A 22,700-nucleotide genomic window follows, 5' to 3' on the forward strand; every position below is an offset into this window, starting at 1 on the left:
CCCGTGGGCAATGGAAAATAAGCTTTGCACTTGGAAAATAAAATAGTAATAACCACACAGTAAAACTGCAGATGCATGGGATAAATTAGATTTATCATCAGTCTTATACCATTCACACTTGAAATTTGCCCATAAATCTACCTCAATTGAGGCTTATTTAATGTTTCTTCTAAATGTGGCCTGGAGCTAGAGATTCAATCTGTGTAAGAACTGACAAGAGAAAAGAAAAAAAAACAAACGTTTCTTTCTTTCTTTCCCCACAAAATGTGCAACTTCCTTGTCAAACAGACACCAGCTTGAGTCTCAAGATGGGTACATTTCCATTCGGGATCAGTTCACATTTTAATTTTTGATACATTGCAAACATAAAGCAACAAGAAGCTAGGAAGGGGACACGGAGAACGAAGAGATTTCTCAAATATCTAATATAATATACAATACTGCTAGTGAATTCTACTAGGATCTGTATATACATTTATGACTGAAGTATATATTTATATTATTTTGACTTCAAGTAAATCTAATACATGCATATTTAATACATATGCATTTAAATTTTCTCATTTTGCAAAGTCTTACTAGGTTTTTTACATATTTTATATTTACAAGATGCGGTGAGACAGCTTTCAACAGGTGCCTCTCAGTGTGCCAATCTAAATAAAATTATCCTTGGTTTTCAAAGCCTGTGCTGGTAAAAGAACAAGAATACTTTGAAATACCGCATGAATGAAAATACAGAATGGATGGGAGAAGAGTGTGAACAGAGTAATAAATGGTAAAAGGGTTTGCTTGCTGACCATCCTACCAATGAATGGGGCTAAGGAAAATGAGTAGACCATTCCTCACATTATCACACTGGAAACACAGGGTAAGTAGAGAGGTATACTGGAATTATAATTGCTTTGCAGTCCCATTTTTCTGTACTTTTATTGCACATGCATTGTGCTTTAAAAGAAAAGACACTAGGTGATAGGACTAGACAATCTTCATAGGGCCTTTCCAACCTTAACCATTCTGAAATCCTGTACTGCAATGTCACTGCCAAAACAATGGGGTGATTTTCAAAAAGGCACCATGGGACAGGCAAACCTGGAATCCCCCACCAAAAGGTAAAGGCAAATGCTGCAAACACACATTATGCTGTAATGTACACATCACTGAGGGAAGCTGTCACCCTTGCTGTTCTTCAGTGAATCCACAGAAAGTGTATATGCCAGGCTCAGTAGCCAAGACCTTGAAAGAAGCAGGTTAATGTGAGACAACACCATTTGGTTCCCATGAGCTGCCATCCTTCCTCCAGGTCTCTGAAAACACCAGGATTTAAACAGCTGGGCCTTTCCTTTTTTTGATGCTTTATTATAGCAGCAAGGCAGCAGATTGCTTATATTCCATTTTTCTCGGACTCTTTTAAAAAAGTGTGAATGAGCATGTGCGTATGTTGAAGTGATAACATAAGGACAAGCCACATTTCTAGTAAACATTACTTTAAATTATCCTGGAATGCAAAAGTGCACTTGTGCAAAACTAGCTGCCCAAAAAGGGAAGTAGAGCTGTACACCATCCTGCCTGCAAGTTGAGCATGTCAGCAGGAGAGTCACTGTATAAGGGCATGTTTATAGGTCATGTAAACCTGCATCTACACTAAAACTCATCTCCTAAAACACAGAACATGCATGCACTCCATTGCAACAGCCTCCTCTATGCAAGCCCTTATACTGTGGCAGAAAACCAGTGAAACTATGTGGTCAGAGACCAGAGTCCTGGATGAATTTAAGCCTTTCCATCTCTATAATGTGGGTAGAGGAGGGCAAGGAGTAGCCTCTCACCTGTGACTGTGTCAGCACTGTGAACCCCATCCCTGAAGCCACTTCAAGGCGGATTTGAGCCAGCCCCTCAATTTGACTCACTCCAGCAGTGACAGGCAAACCATGGCCCAACTCAGTTCAAATTCCCCTTGGCTGTGATGCAGTGGACGATGCAAGCCCTTTTCACCTGTTTTATTTCAAAATCTAGCCGGCAAAGAAGCTCCTTAAAGGGCTCTGCCTCTGAACACACAAGCAAGGGCAGTCGGACTCAGGAACATCTGTGACAGCCATATACACCTGTGCACTGACAGCATTAGTGACATGTGGGTAATTATCAGTAAGGCTGATGCTGTGGGTAAAGCCATAAGCAGGAGGAAATGAAAAATGAAGGTAAAAACCAGTTGCTTTTTAATGATGCCAGAGTGTTATGCAATGCCTGTGATACAGACAGAGAGAGAGGCAGGGTTGAGTTGGGCAACAAGGCTGACAGCAGTTCTGAGTCAGGTGTCACTGCTGTACAACCTCTGGCAAATCATGTATTTCTCACAGGCTTTGCCCCCACTTTGTTCAAGTCTCTCTTAATTAAATCTGTAAGACAGGAACAATGTCACTAGATTTGGTCACCTTCCTGCCTTACTGGGTTACATATTTTAGCTGGAACTGATTTACCAGTGTAATGCAGATAAGCAAAACAAAAATGTGCAGTTTTGGAAGTTGTCACTTTTGGGAACATAAATGTACACTGTCCATTCTGTTGCAGAGCTGGGACCCTGCAGTGACACAGGACTTACTGCTGCAGGTCTTTGGGCAAGTCTCATTTTGGAAGTCAAGTTACATTACTGGGAGTAGGAAGGGAGCAATTCTGCAATAAACAGAAAGACATCAGAAATGATAAAGCTTTTGATCGGACTCTTGGGTGAAATACACATAAAAGCAAGTGGAGGCAGTGCAGAGGTGCAGTATGACCCTGTAACCCTACAGGCATTAGAAAACAGTGAGGTTTAAAAACAAGGAACATGCTTGGGGTTAGGGGGAAATAAATCACCGAACTGGAATCTGAAATGCTAGGCTCTTCTGTTCAACATACCACTGCAGCATCCCCAGCCTCTATCAGATGCCCTGCATGCCATACCAGGCTGAATTCAACCATATGTTTGTAGCTAAGCTATGAAATTCATTTGTCAAGTCCCAGGCGTTTTTGGCAAGATGTCCTGTACTATATGTGTGGTCTGCTACACTAAAACAGGCATGCAGAACGTTGTAGCGGGTATGTCTATAGGATCCAGGGGCAGCACAGCCAACAATTTCCCTTCTCTGACTTTTAGTGCTGTTTAATAATGAATGCAGATAGAGAGGACTTGGGGTCGAAGACGTTTCAGCACAGTTGCTAGGCTTAAAGCCTGCTGAAGGCTCCTGGAACAAGCTATAAACACGTATCTGAGCTCCAGGCCAACTGTGTAAACTCAGAAGCTGCTTGCTTCATTCAGGAACTTCATGCCCACCAGAGTCATGAGCCTTTTGGACTGGAGGTAAGTCAGAGGCTGGCAAAAGTCACATTTCCCTCGTGAAAGGGGATGTGGAAGATGCTCAGACAAGGCAGGGGTGGATGACGGATAGGAAATGATTTCTCGGGTGTTTTGAAAGGAAACACATAATGGAGAGTTATGGACTCTCATTAATCAGGCAGAGCAGTCTGGAGGTGCCAAATCTCGCAAGAACAGACAGAGGACTTGGAGTCATTTGTAAACTCTTCCTAACTGAACCCTTTGTGTGACGCTTACCCAAATTCTACATCCCAATTCGAATATCACCACCTTGGCCTGTGAATAGTTGCCTAGTGGCTCTGATTCAAACTGATTCATAACAAAAGATAAATCTTTCTGCACCTAAAAAAAGAAAAAGCTGCTGAGAAATTCTTCAATTCCTCTGCCTTGTGCTATCTTGGGCCAGGAGTTTTTGCAACAAAGTCAGTCTCATTTCTTCATCTCCAGAACCCACATGCCTCTTCCTTACCATATAGGTAGCTACAGGCAGTCCTGCCACCAGATTTTTTAATACTGCACAGAATGCAGAAAGGAGGCAGAACTGTCAGAAAGAAGTTTCAATAAAGTTTTTCATATGTACCATAAAGTCATCACTCTAAGAGAGATTGGCAGACTGCACAACAGGAAATAGCCATGATCTCTGAACTTCAGAAGGAACTTCAGCTTCTGAAGATCAGCAGGTACTATCTAACCTTTTCCATGCTGAAAACAAGGGCCATGAAATTACTGTTACATGGAGAAGTGCTGCGATTTGCCTCCCAGTGAATCTAAGGCTGCATGCTGACAAATCAAACTCCTCTGTGAAAGCAACATTTTGGAAAAACCAGCCACAGTGTTGCTCAGGTAATTTGGAAGACAGCCATGTTTCAAATCTGTCCATTAAACCAGCCAGAAAATCGTAACAGTGCCATCCAGGAAGAATTTATCCACAGCACATAAAATGCACTTTCCTGCTTTGGCATGGGGAAAGCAGAAAATGAGATAAAAATAAAGTCTTACAAGGTATATGACACACTCCAGGCTCTGAGCTCTGACAAAGCAACACCTCTGAGCAGAAATCCACTTAGAGATGGCTTCTAGTGCTATACTGCAGCAGCTGTTTCCCACCTCCCACTGGTGTTATATTTACCTGCTGCGTTTCAAATACCCACTGATCCAGGCTGAGGCTGTGAGATGCTCTGGGGAGGAGCAACAGCTGCTTCCCTGCATCCATTCCAGCCCAGAGAGGGGACAGGCCCTGTCAGGTTCAGCATCATCCCTGCACATTTGGACCCAGGTACTCACCTAAGAGCTGCACTCCACGGGTGAGTCCATAGACATCGATCAAAGCCCAGAGGGGCTCTGCTGTCCTCACCCCACTGAAGAAGAGCATCGCAGTGGAGTCATTCACTCGATAGAAAACCCGTCCCTTCTTGTCCACCCAGAAGGCTATGATGTTTCCCTCATTTGCAAACTCTTCTGGCAGAGCCTTGGCCCAAAACCCACTTTGGGAAACCAAGTCAGGGCACGCATACTTCGGCAGAGTGTCAGGGTTAATCCTCGATGGATCTTTGGAAGTAAAGCCAAGTCGAAGAGCCCCACTCCAGCAACACTGCTTTTTAGTGATCTGCAAAGATAACAGCAGCAATAACAGCATTTGGCACTTGAACATCTACTTTAACACTACCAGCTCTATGCATCAAACACTGGTGGCCAGCGTGCAGATGACCCCACCAGATTTAGGAAACATTTTACACACCAAACACTGCTGTAGCTTTTTCAGCTGCAAGCAGCAATGCTGCACACTTAGGATACAATGCCCACATTTAGAACTACATACATCAAATTAAATCTACGTGGAGAGGTGAAATGTAATTACAGCTGCATGACGATTCACTTCTATTTCTAGGGTAATTCTTTTTGGCTTAAGAGTCATCCTCTCCCGAAATGTGCCAAAAACTGGCCCTAAGACCTTTTATCTCAGCACCTGAAGCAGCAGAGCTCTCCCCATATACTTCTTAGATGATGGGGTCTCTCACAACCTGAAGGAAAAGCAGAGACTCCAGAATCACAGTTACCACCATGCAGTTTTCTGGGTTTCCTAGACAAGTTAAAGACAGTCTTTCCCGTGTTTAGCTTGTCATACTGGATCACAGCCTTGCAGCAGAGAACTTGTGTGTAGGAAAGCACAATTTAAAGTATCTAACTTTATTAAATACCCAATTAGGAGGCAAAAATAGATGTTGTCTTATGATTGGGAAAAACCTATTTATTTCAGCTGTGAGTGGTGTTTTTCAAAACATGTTGTGCACAGCTACACTCCACCTGTCAGTACGCAATGACTCAGTGTGTCTGGGGTCAGGAACAGAGTCTGCTTTAGTTTTTGGAATGGTTCACATCTCATATCCACCTTTCTGTACCAGAGAGACAGCAGGACAATGGATCGCAGATGCCTCCAGAGTCATCAGCTTCTTCTCACAAGAACTAAGCCCTGGACTGTAGGGGATCTGAGGGGAGCAGGCAGCAGGTCCTAAACACATGCAGGACATCCAAAACACTACTCAGTTATAAAGTCACTTTCCCATGGAAGTAAGGAGTCTTCCAGAGTTAGTATGGTCCCCAGATGGAAATGATGTCCTTGGAGAATATTTATCTCACATTTTCTTGTTTTGAGTATGAACCTGCTGGGATTTGTTCCTCTGACCAGGATTGTGAGTGTCCCCAGCAGAACTGGGGTGAACCGGGCATGCATGTGACAAAATGGGGAAACACAATACACACTCTCCAAGAAGAAGTCTGGCTTATTTATTGCAGAAAATTTACCACAAGCCCTAAAAGCTTTTGGGTCTAAGATAAATACAGCCTCATTGTCATTCGTACAATTTAGTTTTTTGCCAGTACTTCACAGCAATCACAGGCCGTGTGAAGTAAATATTCATATGGTAATTGAGGCTGCACATGTTCCATGTATTAATCAGCACCTATAAACAGTTCTCAATACAGTCTGACCACAGGCGAACTAATATCCAAATTCAAATCAAGTATAAAGCCTGCCAAGAATTAGACACAGCTGGACAAAGGAAACACAGTTTTGCTAAAAAAGGCAATGGTTAATGATGGACCAAATTCTCCCTTCAGCAGCCACTGCTAGCAGAAAAGCTTGGGAGGTCCACTGGGTACCAGAAAGGGAGGAAAAGACAGAATCAACACCCAAACTGCTAAGCCATGCCTGCTTCCAGAGATTCAGTCTCCTGATCTTTACTGCCTTGTGCCATCTTTGAGAACCTCATTCCACTCCCTAGCAATGCCCTGAATTACATGGAAGAAGCCATACTGGGACATATGTCTCTGAGGCTGTTTGACAGCCATATTCCCATATTCCCAAAGCTGAAAAATAATCTGAGAACAAAATGTGAGATACAATACCTAATAAATAGAATGAAATCTCCTTACTTCTTTTTTCTATTTTCCAAACAGAGTTTAGACTTTATAGGACCTGAATGACTGGGTTCATGGTTAGTGTTCGGCTGGTAAGATGCTGTTTTCCACAGGCACACACAATAGTGAGGCAATTACATGAGGGACTTATCATAAAAGCAAAGATGTTCTCACATTTTCATCCATCCCTAGAGTACAAGTTCTGGTGAAGCCTGTTGATTACTGCCATGAGACCTTCCCACTGGAATCAGCAGGAGCTCTGCTTATAAATCTCTTGTGCAGATTCGCATGCATATTCTTCACATATGTTATGCAAGCTAAAATCCTAAAATACACAGTCATAAACAAGTGTGAATTTCCAGAGATAGCTACCTTGTTTCAGAATGAGGAAGAAATAAATAACCCAGAACCTTTGCCTAAACCACTAAATCCACTCAAATCTCTGATGGTGTCTTCAAAAGCAAAGTAATGCTTTCATCTTCTCCCAGATTATTTTCGCAGTTGATTGTCGAAACTGCTGGCCAACATGGAAAAAAAATCTCATTAGGCAATGTGAGTGAGTCCTCTGGGATTCCACTGTGGATGGAAACAGAAGAGCTCCACAGGAAACATAACAAACCCGTAGGAGGGATTTTCTACCCACGGGCCTGAACCAGAAATCACTGAAATCTCTGTATATGTCCAAAAGGAAGCATCTTCCTTATTCCTTGCTCCTTTTCTGGCTCTAAGGGAAGAGGCAGGGAAGGTTGACTTGTTGCTGTAGGTCTCAGCACTCTGTGACCTCTAGCAATGGGCAACAGCAAGATCATTCAGACTCGGTAGCTATATGCTGAAAAACCTCCTGAAAAACTCCTGCATAAATGAAGGATTTGCAGTCAGATCATTCACGTGTGCCATGAACTAAAGTGGCCAAATAAGATGACCTACACTGTGCCAAAGTAAGGTATGAAATCAGTTAAGAGCAGAAAAACAGCAGTCCCACAAATTAGAGGGCATAAAGACTGGGAACTATCTGTGGATGAAGTTCAAAGGGCTCCAAGCTCCTTAAGGGCTAAAAAGTGCTTCAGTTCTTAAGGAGACTGAGGAGTTTCTTCATGAGAAAGCAGCTCCTGATGCACATGGAGGCATGGTGTGTTAGAGGAGCTGAATTTCCTGTGCCAGCTGCAGCACCAGGAGTATGAATTCCATCCTCTGGGCTACCACAGTCAGGTGACTGATTCAACAAAGCAGTCAGCAGACAGACAGAAAGATCCTTTTCTTAGACAGTAACTGTGACTGCACTCACTGTTCCTTTCATCCTTTCATCCAAACCCTTCTGTTTTCCCTGCCAAGCACACAAGCAAGCACCTTCACTTCCAGGTCCTTTTCATCTCTTATGTCTTGGCTGTGGAGAGGCTGACTCTCACCTCCACTGAGACTAGCCCTCATTGCTGCTTTGTTTACAGGAACAAAAGTGCTCCTTGGGGACTGGAATGCCTTCACTAACTCCTCAACCTCCCTCAGCCTGCCAGCAAAACTCCTCTGTAGGAAGGGAGCAAAGCCTAGAGGACATGCCGGGTAGGGAGATATTAAGGCTGCTGCCTTTCAAACTAATCAATACAGCCCTTTTTTCTTGCTTTTTCCAAGCAATCTCAATTTAATCTGTTGTTCTTGTCTAACATCAAGACAAATGTCTTTGGAACACGGATTTCCCTTTTGTTCTCAGTTTCTACAGCAGTCTGTACCTGTGGCTCCAAGAATCACAGTGACAAAAGCAGAACTACCAATGAAGATCATAGATCTTTAAGGCCAAGATCTGACTACTGTGCTTTTCAAGGAAGGGCTAGAGATCTGCTGCAAGCAACAAAGCCTGGTACACCCCAGCATTCATTCACAGCAGCTCCCATGGCAAAAAGGGAAGGTATAATTTACTCACCTTAAGCCTGACTTGTTCATAAATAACAATAGGCCTGTTGCTGAAGGTAATGGCATTGCAGAAGCTAGCCTGGCGCTTCACCGCCTTCTGTGTTGTGTCCATGATGATCTGGGACCCCTTCGTGTGAGGATGGAAAAGCAGAGGGCTGATTGACAGAGTTCCACACTGTGGGATGGGGAGACAGTGCTTCTGCTTGTGGTGGCATCGGTGGGAGGAATTTGAAAACGACCCACCAATGGAATCTGAAAGCAGAATGGGGAAAAAAGGGTTTCAAATCTGCTATGAGAAACAAGGTAATTTTCAATGCAAAAAAAATAAAAGCAGAGGTACTTCAGAGAAAAACTATAGATCAAAGAAAAAAAGCTAGCCAAATCCTTACTCTGTAAATCACTGAGAGTTTCTAGAGCATCTTGAGCAATAAAAGACTACAAGAATATTGAAGACTCCCATCTGGACAATCTGATAGTACAAAGCATGACAATGAGACTGCACCTCAGCACTGAAATCACAGGCCATCTTGAGGTCACAAACCAGGAAAGAACAAAAGAATTGGTTCCAAAACTGGAGCAAAGCACGTGTGAAGTTGCTGTATCAAAGCTGTCACACTTAAAGAACAATCTTCCACTTCCAGAGGAATCCTACACAACTTGATCATTTCTTTCACACCTCCTTTGCAACAGCCTCCATGTGACTTTGGATGCTGCCCTATCCACCCATACTAAGTGCCAGTTCCAACACACACAATGCTAATTTATACTCAAGCTTTACTCAGCAGTAACCCACCTGAACTTCGCCACCAAGCCCCATCCATTCTCCTCTCTCCTCTGCTGATGGGAACCTCAGCTGAGATCCCACTTGTCATGAAGGCATTGATCAGCACACTATGATTACAGTGAGGAAAGCAAAGAGGGAGAAAGGCTATGAAGGAGGGAGATTACATCTTTCTCTAACCAAAACCCTACACAAAGACTGTAGGGTGGTCTGCACAATCAACATAGCTACGACAGCGGCTTTGTTCATGAACAAATGGGCACACACGTTTCTTTTCAACAGGGAGCCTGCAGCAGTTCCAGCCCAAAACAACCATTATACTGAACACAAGTCATCTGCTTCCTTTTCCTTGTGTGCACACACACGCTACATTATGCACATATGTTTGGGAGGAAATACTCCTAGATTTGGAAACAGAGTACCAACAGAATAAAGGACTATTCTGTGATAGACTCAATGATGCAACTAAAGTAAATATGACCTTAACAGTGCACCAGTTTGTGCTGTAAAGATGCACGACTAAACAGTATCCTTCGACCATACAAATGATGGAAACTAATCATGTACATTCTTCACACAAATTAATTGCTCATTGTTATGTCTTTCTATAGCTACTATAACATAATGCTTACAAAAGCCTGGACCCTATTCCTCCCAGCCTTTTGGGTCATCTTAGCTCCTAGCTACACAAAGTTGTAGTGGCACATCATCAGAGTGAGTGTGAATAACTACCAGCAGAACCTAAAATGTTGGTTTATGATGAGAACATTATAATTCAACTTCAGCATCTGTCACTTTGGCCTTCTCCTCTTGTCTCTTTGTTTGTTTTTTTCGTCCCATTTTCAGCAACAGTTCTAGCCTTTAGAAGCGGAGCAGGGAGGTCATACAGCAGGCTGTTACCTTTAAACACTTTCATTAATGCTTTATGGGAGAGATGAACCAACGGGGATTTATTTGATGCTAAAAATGTTGTGGAATATGTCAACTTCCTTCTCCTGTTCCTCACACATGGAGGAGGAGAAATAATGAGCAGAGTACCAAGAAAAAGTAGAGGTTAACCTGAGCAGGCAGGTCAGAGGGAAACCTTTAGAAGGAACAGACTGCATGAAGGGGGAGCTTGACAAGGGGAAGGTCAGGATGCTGCAGCTCACGTAAGCCTGACCTTTTCCCTTTGGAAAGGTCACTGCTGACCTGGGGTAGTGCACCCTGACTTTTCCCACGAACCAGACTAGGTGGTCAGAAGACAATACAAGCTGCAGCAGCCCCACAGACAGAATTTTCTGAGGTTACTGCCTAAGATGTGTTTAATTTGAGGCTGTCTTATGCCCCCAAGAAGAGGAGGCTGAATCCCTTCCAGTACCACTAGCTTTTTTGCAAACCAAGTACGTTCTTTACTACCACTCTTCTGAAACCCTGTTAAGTCCCTAGCTTTAGTAATATCTTGCTGATGAGTTCCTCAGGCTTAATGGTATTTTGCAAAGAACTATTTCATTTACCACTGTAAACTTTTCACCATCACAAATTATAAGCCAGAGCCAGCAAAAGTGGCTGACTTCACCTTGCTCCACTTCAAGGAAGTGGGGAAGTGACCCACTTCCCCAAGTGGGTCATGCTTGTCTGTAGGGACAAGACCATTGAGAGACAGTCAAAGTAAACCATCCCAGCCTCTCTTTTCACATAATTTTTTCAGTCTGATGGATCTCCTCATTGCTCATCTCGTAGCTGCCTCTTTTTTTCTGCTATACCCCTTCTTTTATAGGTAGACTGATTAAAAATAAACATCCAGTGTAAAGACTTCAACTTCCAAATTTTTTTAAATATATATGAAGTCACAGTCACTTCTGAAACAAGACACCTATAGAGGGATATAATCAATTGTTTGAGAAAATTTAAAGTCAAGGGATCCATAGAAAAATATGATTTAACTCTTTTTCTGATAATTTCCAGGCCTGCATATATGTGAAAGACAAGAAGCTACCAGAGAACGTACATTCAATTCACGCCATCTTTGCATCTAGATCTGAATTTTGTAGCTCAAACATTTTGCTAGCAGTCACTCATCAAAAAAAACTTGCGCTGCACAAAGGCACACACATTTTAACCTATTTGCATATCTCAGGGCTCTAATTTCACTGGATAACCTGACTGGGATAATAGCTGCCACACCTCTCCAGAGGACATTGTGCCCTTTTAAGGTGTGGTAATGGAGTCACCAAAACTCCCCACAGCTTTCAAAAGAGGCTCTTAAAAGAACATGCCTATGTCCAGAGCATTTGCTGGAGCAGCGTTATGGAGCTGTAGGGTCCTCTCTGACCCATGAGAAAGATGTCAGAGGAACACTTCTTTGGTGTGATAGTCAAACCCGTGCCAGACCAAAGCCTGCAGGGAGAGTGCCCCCAGTGCAGACAACTGAAACGCAGGGCAATCATGCTCCACGGGAATGGAAGAAAGTACCTCAGGATCAACTTCCACAGGTGGATAATGCAAATGGGGAGGAGACTCCTTCTTCCTCCCAAATGCTCTTACACAGCAAAGACTCCTGCACTATGAACACACGTGGATAAGGACCGGACAAGATCTTCATTTTAAGAAGTGCAACTACTTAATAAGGAGGTTTTGCACCTTATAACTACTTGGAAAAATCACTAAGCAATAGGTCAAATGCAAAAGCCTTTTCTCCTTCAGGGCAGCATGTCCCCTCCAAAATGAGGAGACACCATACAACTTCAGATGGCAACATAAACAACTACCACTGGACTTACACAAGGAAAGGGACATTTTAGCAATACATGCTTAGTTGGCTAAAACTATCACAGAATCATCTTCTAAAGTTTTTGTTCTCATTAGGCTGGACCTAGACTCCAGTCTTCTCCCATCCCCTTGTTTAAACTACCACACATTTTGACATTCTCACCCTTTGCTACCAGCAATAGTGGTACAATACAGCTAGGGCCTTGCAGTAGGTTTCACATTATTTTATGTAAAAGAATTGAATTAAACTCACAAACACTGAGTTTCAGCTGGCAAAATAGGCAAAAGTACTCCTGATTTCACATCATCCATTCAAGACTCCATTAACTGAGAGTCTGTTTCAGCTGACTCCTGTGCCACAACCCGAATTATCAACCCCCTAACAAAGGTGAAGTGCAGTTATTGCTTGAAACAAAAATTGCAAACAAATAAGTATTTGAAATGAGGCTCAAATAGAGTGTTCAAGGGTACTGCAAGCTTCCCATTCCACAAGATAAACAACTTCACCCTGACAAGTAGGAGCTGTAACATGACAGGACTATGGAAATTGGCACCTTGTGATAAAAGTCACAAGAGGAAGATCATGCCTGTCTTAAAACAGCCTCTGTGTTGAAGGGCTGCAAATGCAGAGCTCTGGATGCCCGTACAGCTTTCCAGGCTTCATATTCGGGGTCACAAAGAACAGAATCTGCTCACTTCTAAAATTTTAATCTTTCACTTCATGCCTAGTTATAGATGCTGTTTGAACTATTTCACTCAGCACTGGGTTTCAACTCTTAACACAACCTGCCCCTAATGCCATAAGCCCTGTCAAGAGAGCACCAAAAGTGCTAAAATACCACTTGCTCTCCTGAGCCACAAGAGCATGGACTGGATCTTGTGAAACCTTTAGTAAGCCAGGGTGAAGGAGACACTAACATGAACCACAGTGTGAAGCAGTTGAACCTCTCTGCCTTCAGTGTCCCACTCCTAAGCGCATCTTTTCTGGAGCCCCGTTTGAGAAAGCAGTGTATTGTCCCAAAGGTGGCCCAATTATCCCTCCGTGTGCATCTCCCTCCCTCCTGGTCTCCTGGATCTCAAGGCCTGAACAACATCCTACATACAACACACAATATACAAGGCAGCAGTGGAAGTTCATAGCTTAGAAAAATGCATCTCAAAGCCTCTTAGGGGTTTTCACCAGAAGTGCTCATGCTCTCCAACACTATATACAATCTTAAAAAGGCTTGGGATTTCTTAAGTGCTGCAAGAAATTACTGGATTTAATTTTTTTTAAATACATTTTTGCCAGTTCAAAATATCTTGATAGGCACCTATCAGAATGCTGTAAAAAATAATTTCAGATTGAAAACTAACTGCAAGGTATTTAAGATAAACTTCTTACAGCATGTGAAATAAGTGCCATTCACAATTGAAAGAAATGGAAAAGAAGGCTTTAAAGCAGAGCCCCAAGACTGACACACCGTAACAAACAGGAAGGATATATCCCTGTCTGCCTGGGGAGGAGAGGTCTTGGGTGGTGACAGACGTACCTGTGCTGCAGGCAATTGGCAGTGAAAAGAATGGACAGGGCAAACACCTCACTATGAACGGAGAAGAGGGTTTCAAAATTATTACATTATCAAAAGAGGCTGACAGTGCTTTATCTGGCAGGTGGCCTTACTGTATAAGCGTTTAAGGGGAAGGATTTTGCTAAGAAAGAAAAGGAAACCATGTGTGAGTGTGGGGAATGCAAGGGAAGCCCTGCCCAGGGGATGCATGGATGGTGGAGCAGAAAAGGCCTGGCCCTGAAAGAGCACCCACACAGACCTTCCAAAGCTGGATAATTACTAGCAGCACAGAGAGAAAAAAATCAACTGAGAAGAATGCTTGTAATCCTTACTGCTTCTTGAGCTGGACCCAAATTTCTGAAAATTATCAGTGAAATACGGTGTAACCAGTTACACTAATCCTTTATATTTGTTAATAAAGTTCAAAAGGAGAAAACATAATGAAATTATTGTGCTAGGCTTTGCAAATGGATTCTTAAAAGCACACTTTGAGATACAGTTTACTAAAAATAAACATTAGCTTAACACCAGTGGAAACTGGAAAAGAGTTGCAAATCTTGTTTTCTCACATGTAGCCTGACCCAGGGCATGTGCACAGAAGAAAGAGAACCATAAATTAATGCAAATTTTCACTGCCTTTAAAAACATGTTTGCTGTTCTTGAAGGAGTAAATAATAATGTATCTCCAGTCTATATCCAACTCTCCCTGTGCCTGTATGACAACAATGACCCTGTCGGATTGCTGTCCCCACAGTCGAGTACTCATCTCTGTATTGCAAGATGACCAAGAAGCAAAAGCAAAGCTTTGTTCTTTCACAAACTATAGCCTTGCAGGTGTTGGGGCATTAGATAGAAATAAAAATGGTTCATTCAAGAGCATTAAATCCAAATTATGGAGCATCTTGGGTTAAAGTTTAGTGAATTAAGGAAGTATCTACAAGGTGGATCTCAGCCAGCAGGTCAGATCTAGCACTCCCATCCAAGACTCCAAAAGAAGTCAAAGCCAAAACATAACTTATTTTCATCTGTGCTATTTTAGCAGTGACAAGATGCATCAAGAGAGTAGGTTCGCACATAGTGTAAGATTTTCCATTTAAATTGCAAACTACAAGACAAGAGGCAGGTGCAGACAGACCACATGCACATGAAAGGAGATAATACCAGTCCCTTTTTTTATGACTGAAATACAAAGCTATCTTTAAAGCAAAAGATCTGAAAGACAAGGGTAGTTTTATAGGCACCTGTGATAAGCCCCACCCCCCAAACCACCACACACTCCCCCATCATCCAGTATAAAAACCTGGAGTTGACTGCAGGATGATTTGCAATGGATCCATCTCTCAAACCTGACTGATGAGTGCTGGGAAGGCAGTGGTTAATTTGTGAGGAGCCCTCAAACTGAAGAAGCTGAACTTTCATTTCATGGAGAAAAGTAAAATTACTAAAAGAGATACAAAAAATGACAGTAAGGACAGAGGGCGGGAAAACAGGTCCAACAGCTGAAATCTGGAATAAATACAAGCATGGCAGGACTTTGTCAATGGCAGAAGAGAAGACTCAGGGTTGTGGAAAGGAAGAAGAAATGGAAAAGGGGAAGGAAAAGGGAAAGGAAAAGAAAGAGGAAGGGGGGGGATTTAGGCGGAGGTGCATTTGCAGTGATATAGGTGAGCAGCAGAGATGTGTCCTGTTCAACAGTCACTCCTCATGAAGAGACAACAACCTCTGCAGGAGAACCAAGCAATTACCTGTGGGCTTTTTCAGCCACATGGCTGAACACGGTCAACTTACAAGTCCCTGGTTATAACTTGGATGTGAGGCTTTACAAAAGCTTGCTGGATGACAATGCTGAGGCTGAGCATCAGAAAGAGCTGAGAGTGAGGCAACCTTTATAAAGATTGAGAAAAGTAGATAAAAGAGCTGAGGAGTAACAGGACAATAAGAGCTCTGCTTTGGTTATAATAAACCTGAATTGTTTCTAATATTTTTTAAAAAGGTAAAAAAATCCAGAGCAAAAATTTAGGCTGGCTAAAGGAAATGTAAGTACTACAGACAAGAGGTGGATCTGTTAATCAACTATAGGAAGGATATGGCTGAACTAATGTTTGTTGTTGAAATTACCCAGAGAGGGATAAGAAGAGCCTAGAGAAGACTCTACCAGATGAGGAAAGGAAGGTGAGGAAGACCCTAGAAATGCAGGAGAGGTAGAAGGAGAGGACAGCAGGGCAGGACTGAGCTGGGGAAACAAACCCTCACACACACCATCTCCATGAGGAACAATCCAGCTGACAGTACTGCGAGCACTTAAAAATACTAAGCACAACAAAGGTGGCTGATCGGGCCCATTTTTTTTGGTAAAGAATAGATGATATGAGAAGAGAGGTGTAAATATAGTTCTATATTCACATGAGGCTGCTGAGAAAAAATTCCTTCCCCTTATAAATGAATTTTTAAATTTCACATCTTCAGTAATGATGCTGTGTAATCATTAACCATCTCCTGGTCCCTAATTAGGCACTGTTTACTCAGTGTCTCTCAGTCATTTGCAGAAATTCAGTTACTGACATGGCACACCACAGAGGACGGCCATGAGACCCCTGGCACTGCTCCATTTCCTGCAGATGCAGCCCATCTTGTGCAGGCTCCTTCCTTGCCTTCTCCCCATGGAAATCCCCATGAGCCACTGCCATAAGTCCTCTGAGCACATAAGGACAGTGAGAGCATAAGTAAGCAGCCATATGCTCCCTTCTGCCAGGTAAGAAGAGATGGGGGGAGCAGCCCCCCTGAAAGATGCTGGGCAGGATAAGCTGCCTCAGAAGCTGTGTCCCTCAAAGTCCAGCCACGTCCAGGGAAAGGAGAATGACATCCCTCCATCAGCAGCAGCCACTGCTCCCCACACTAGCTTCTAGCAGCTCCTCTGATTCACAGACAGCAGCAATTTGCATATGCCATATAATTATTTGTTTTTGAGAGCAGCAAGGCACTTCTGACTTTATTCGCTTCGCATCTTAGTGATTTTGCATCTTTATTGTTCTTACTCTGGCTTACTTAGGCTAACTTACTATCCTAAGTTAGATATTGTGAGTAGCAAATGAGAAGATCAAAGTGAAAAATGGTGCTCTGGAAGCATCTGAGATCTCTTTCTTGATTTAGAGCATTTTTGCTCTGCTGTGATTACGTTGGCTCTGTCAGCAGTCTAACAAGAAATGTAAAAATATATGTCTTTAACGAAAGAAAGATTAAGTCCAGTTCAGTTTAAGATTTAGGGATGTTTCAAAAATTCTGTTTATCCTTCTCTTGCAAATGTGCAGTCTAGGAATCTTCTCCTTTGCTAATATCTGATGCTTCAGGAGGAGGAGAAACAGCTTGCCCAGGGTAATGGCTGATCTGTCTGTGCTGCAGATGGTGGGACAGAAGCAAGAAAAAACCCAAAACTTTCCATGCTCCATCCTCTTGATAATCCTTATCTTCTCAAAGATAAGCTGATACACTGTTTGCTGTAAGATGATGTATATTTTATAAGTTATGTTTGCTTTTCTGACTCACTGCATTCATGAACCAATTCCTTGCCATAGCTCCTTTTCCAGAAACTGTCCATTGGAATAAGCCATTGAACTGTCCCACCTCCCATAATCCCAGATACTCATATTCTTAGTATAGATCAGAACTATGCACATAACATGTTACACCTGTGCTAACATTACAGAGTTCCTCCTAAATTTTTAATTGTGTAAACTAAACCCGAGTAGTTATTGCAGACACTCAACTAAGAGCAGTGCTGCTGAGATTAGGGCCAACAGTCCCTCATCCCTCTCTAAACAGGTCTCAGGGTATAGTACAAATACAAACCTTGGATCCTCTTTGAACCAAAGCCTCATACTAACAAATTGAGTGTTCCCACTGTAGTGCTAAATGCACACTGCTTTTTTCCTTCCCCTCCCACAATCCTGGGCACAGCTGAGATGAACAGCAAAGCTGCTGCCCCAGAGGCAGCCGTGTCTCACCGCACAGCCCACAGTCAGCAGAGCAGCCGCTCTCAGAGGGTTCATGACAGTTCATACTGCAAAAAAGTAGCAACATAAAAGCAGAGCCTAACTGCAAATATTTTATGGCTGTGTATTATTTCCATGCACTACAAATCAGTGTAAAAGATGTTTTCTTCAAGGGGCCTCATATAGACTGTGTTTTTAAAATGCATTCCCTCTGCTAAATATAAATCAGCAAGAGTTTTTTGTTCTTCCAAAAGATTAACTAGCCTCAGTATTTTGGGATCTAATTCTGGAATACTTGTTGAGGTGCCAGCATTCTCTTCCAATTTAAATACAGTTTAATGGAAAGTCTATCCTGGGCACATTTTCCATATACAGTGTAATAACTTAAAAGCCTGAATATCGAGAGTTCACCAGAAACAGAAGTAACCTGTCAAGGTTAAACTTTATATGTAATTTGTCAGGATGAGAAAGAATGGGGGAGCAATGGAGAGCAGGAAAACACAAACGTAAGTGTGGTAGAGACAAGCAAATGGATCTATAGAACCAAAATGCAAGAGATGGTAGAAATGGTATAGCCTACTGACAAAGCCATGCAAAGAAAATGCAAGTTAGAGAAGCTGTGGTTCTGAACTCAAGGGCTTGAATTTTCTTTGAGTTATATCTGTGTAAAATCAAAAATGTGCCTCTTGACTCAAGACGCTGAATTAGGCCCACATCAGGCTCCTTCCACTTTATATTTACAATGTAATCAACTATATTAGGATGCTGTTTTTTACACTCCATCACCAGTGGAAACAAACAGGGATTATGTAGAGTATTTCTGAATTATGCTTCTCATCTCAATGAGCAAATGGAGGACACTGTCCCACTGCTCTACCATTCATTCCAGTGCATGAGACTATACACTGGGGATGCAGAACACAGTGGTCAACAATCCCCTGTTGCTTCTAACCTCCCATATCCAAAGTGTCTTGTTTAGACAGCTCCCTAATCAGAGACCACCTCTAATCGAGAAAGACAAGTGACCCAGGCAGGAGACACCATCCTATCTTGCTCTCTCCAGAAACTTCGGCTCTGCCAAGTACTCTGGGAATAAGGCAAGTGAACAGTAACACTTTGGAACAACACAGGCTCCCTAACATAGAACAGAAAGCAGGAACATCACAGTGATAGCATTTGCAAGACGGTGGTGTGGGTGCTGGACTTGTATTTGTAGGTCCAGGGCAGAGAACAAGAACTGCTGCAGGGGTGCCTGTAGAAGGAGCCTGGAAAACACTCCAAGACAGGGAAAGCACCATTCATCTCACAGCAAACTCTAGAGCTGCACTAAAATATGAAAATTAAATATCCTTGAGATTAGAGCCCTTTAACCCTCAAATACCATCAGTTTCTCAAAGGCATAAAAGGTTTAGAGACCAGCACGCTATGTGAGCTTGGATCAGAGCAAACAGTAAAGAGCTCCTTCCTCAAGAGCTCATGCACTCACCCACACTGGGGATTCAGCATCCACACCTGCCTTCGCACCTTCTCAAATACCCATATCCATGCCCAGCATAGCTATGCCCAGCACAGCCCTGATGTGCTCCTGCCTTATAGCAGTGCATGTTAGTAAGGCATAATATTCCTCTCAGTTCAGAGACATTGTTGACAACTTTGGGTTCCAGTTGTAAAATCTCCAGAAACTTTGCTGTCTCTTCTGCGTGCTTGAATTTATTGCAAATATCACATGTGTATGCCCTCACTTTGATTTAGTATTTGAACAGGTCAGGATATATATTCCAGAGCCTGTTCTTCTTCTCCTCTTACTCAGCTGAAGAGTGTAGATTATGTTTATCATTCAGGACAACATACCATGAAGTTTTATGCTACAATGCCATTTCTAAAGAATCTCAGAAAATAGAAAAAGATAGTTTTTCTTCTATCATACATGACATTTACACTTGGAGAGTGCACTTTTTCTAATATAAAACATCCATTTAGAGTCACTTAGAGAGACCATAAGGTTGGGTCATTTTGTGCATAGTCTTGTTTAAAAACACAGTGCTCAAGCCATGCTTGTTTCACACTCTTCCTCCTGTAGTCCCTTGCTGTTTTTCTTTGCAGGCTCTCTTGAGAGCATGCCTGCCAGGAACAGCTCCTTACACGGATTTAAAACTTAACAAGCACTTCTGAGTCGTAGTGATCATCTTCTGGAGCCCAAGCAGTGCTTTGTCCAAATGCTCCCATTCCCTCCTCCCAGTGGTGTAAGTGTGCCTCCTCTGCCGATGGCTGCCCACAAGCTCCTGTGAAAGTTTACCTCCAAACCCAAGAGCCAACAGGGCCCTTCTCGTGGAGCAGCCAGGGGACACCTCAAGTGGCAGCACGGCCGAAGGACAATTCCCAGCTACAGATGCCCTTGTGATGGAGATCTTCCACTTCACAATGGGAGACACCAGGAATTTCCAGACCTTAGTGCTTAGTCCTGTGTCTCTAAGGATAACATTGCTCAGCTGTGTGAGCAGGTCCCTGAATCTTTTGCCAAAATTTTCTGGTGTTGATGTCCCCAGATTTAGGTAATTGCTTTTTCCTGCGTGTAGACTGGTGGCTGTGGAAGTACGGTCACCCTGTACATCTTTTCTATGTCTTTTTTTTACTACTTTAATTTCTTTCTGATCAACTGAAAACTCTCTTTTTCAGCATGAGCAAATTGCACTGCTCAGTTTGCTCTTAGTTGGAACAGTCTCCAAACTATTTCCATCCACACTGGTTACTCAAATATCAAAGATTTTCATTCAATATAAAGTCCAAAAGCAATCCTAAAGGGAAGCTCTTTAAACATATATCTGCAAAGGGTCACCTGGCTGCAGGGTTTATGCTGCTGTGAAATGGAATATGAAAGTTCTTTGCTTACAAAAGGAAAAATGCACCTGAAATTCTAGTCTTGCTCCACACAGACTAAACCCAAATGATATTGATTCCAGTGGCTTTTTTCCTGCTTTTGGCAGCAAATAAATTCTTAAAGTAGAGGGTTATTAGAGCTAGAAATTATTCATGCAGGTTAAAATTTACTATTCACTTTGCTATTTGGCCACATTTAACATCCTCTTAAATGTTTCAGGATTACAGGAGCCATGTATTTTTTTTTTTAATTCCTTCTTTCCTCTCTCTCTCCCTCCCTCTGTCCATTTCTCCTTGAAGAAAATTCACAGAACACACAATCTTCCTCTCTGCTTGCTTTGCCATTCCTTCCTCTCAAAAACATCTTCCTCCTCCTCCTCCCATCTCACAAGTATTAAAGTTTCTCAGCTACTTCTCTCTTTCAGGTTTTCCACTTCCTTCACTGGCCTCACTTTACCCAGAACATTCCTCTCTTACTTAGGTCTACTCCTTTCTTTTATTTTTAAATCTCTTGCAATCTCCTGGTTTGTTCTCCTCAACACAGATATGCTTCATATCTTCTCATTTAAAAAAAAACCCAACAACTACCCATCTCCTGACACATAACAGGTCCTAGTGATTAACAGAGGCTCTCCAATCTCACAGTTATAAAAAGATGGATTTATTTTAGTAGCCCACTAGTTAATGTCATGTATTCCTGCAAAGTAACTTGCACTGGGTACTAAATGAGGCTACTGTTCACCATCAAAACGGCATTTTTTTCAGGTGCACTGCTGGGATGAAAGCACAGGAGCTCCATCCATGACTCTCACCATTGGCCCATTAAACTTCCAGTCTACCCAGCAGAGTCAGCACGAGGGCCCAGACACAAAGCTCCCAGCCCAGTGCAGGGCACCAGCCCTGCTCTCCAGCAACTTCTCAATGCACAAGTAGAAATTATAAGCAAGAACTCTTGCCCAGACTAGAGAGGACTCTGGAAGTGTTAACCACTACACCATTAAAATATTATTTTTTTCCAGGGAAATAATTTAAGTACTGCTGAGGCAAAACCGAGAGAAAGGGCAACACCTCTCCCTTTACGCAAGAATTTGGCCCTCTACGCGCACATTCCTTCATTAATCTGCACTTTCTGTACCACAGTCACAAGTGGAATCTAAATTACTGACTTTCCCACTCTCATCTGGCTCTGCAGCATATTGCTTGCACCAGTTTCAACATCCTTTACCAGTAAATAACACTGTTTCTATAGCAGACCAGCACTTGAACGTGGACCACTGAATTAAAACAAGAAACTTCTTCATCCACTCAAATCATAAAGTTACAGTTTATTTTAACAACGATAAACAGCATCTCTGATGCTTATTCAAAAAAGAGTGTGAATACTATTCCACCATCCTTTCTAGCAATTCCCACACCAGACCCACGAAATTATCACTTAACGTTTTGCTATAAACAACTGCTGGAGTAGTCCATACAGAAACTTGTTTTCCTTAGCATTTGCTGCAACAGGTCAGCCAGTAAAAGACTAAGGGTGTTGAGTCCTTATTGCCCGAGGACAAGAGCACACAGACTTCCTAAAAGAGATCCTGCCTGCTAGCCCCCCCCCATCGTGCTGAATCTCATAGACAGAAAGAAGAGATGGGTCTTGCCCAGAACTGTTTACAAGCTGCATATAAGAAACAGCAAATAAATGGGAGTAAGAAGAAGACAGCTTTTTAAGTAACAGTGTGTTTCATCTGAATTTCAGTTATTTTAATGAATCTGTCAGGACATCTGCTACTCCATACCCATGGACAATGCAATTCCTTGCACCTGAGGACAGCGAGAGGCAACTCCCCACCTCTTCTGTCACCAATAGCACATGAAAGAGCTCTAGTCCTCTCTGATTTGCACAGGCAAAAATACACTTTAAACTGGAAGCTCAAAGCCCTTTCATTATAAGCCCTCACAGAACCCCTCCAAACCTTCATGATTATTTTCTTATTACTTCGGTAACAGAGGCAACCCCACAAAATATTTTGTAAAGGAGGCTACCCCAATATTTCATGTGAGAGCATGCCAAGGAAGCTTTGCCATCCCTA

General features: G+C 42.5%; 1 protein-coding gene across 5 annotated transcripts in view; it reads right to left on the bottom strand.

Moving 5' to 3' along the window:
- Positions 1-22,700, bottom strand: part of NEURL1 (neuralized E3 ubiquitin protein ligase 1) — a 151,917-nt gene that overhangs the window by 53,732 nt on the left and 75,485 nt on the right. For all 5 annotated transcript variants that reach the window (XM_017804212.1, XM_017804214.1, XM_017804215.1 and 2 more), the window contains 2 exons: positions 8,682-8,923; positions 4,634-4,955 (listed from right to left, as the gene is read on the bottom strand). In XM_017804212.1, the coding sequence (XP_017659701.1) occupies positions 4,634-4,955; positions 8,682-8,923 (564 nt within the window). The remainder of the gene's footprint in view (positions 1-4,633; positions 4,956-8,681; positions 8,924-22,700) is intronic.

This window comes from Lepidothrix coronata, unplaced genomic scaffold (genome assembly GCF_001604755.1).
Source record: "Lepidothrix coronata isolate B3197 unplaced genomic scaffold, Lepidothrix_coronata-1.0 Scaffold8, whole genome shotgun sequence".
In the NCBI taxonomy this organism is placed as follows: domain Eukaryota; kingdom Metazoa; phylum Chordata; class Aves; order Passeriformes; family Pipridae; genus Lepidothrix; species Lepidothrix coronata.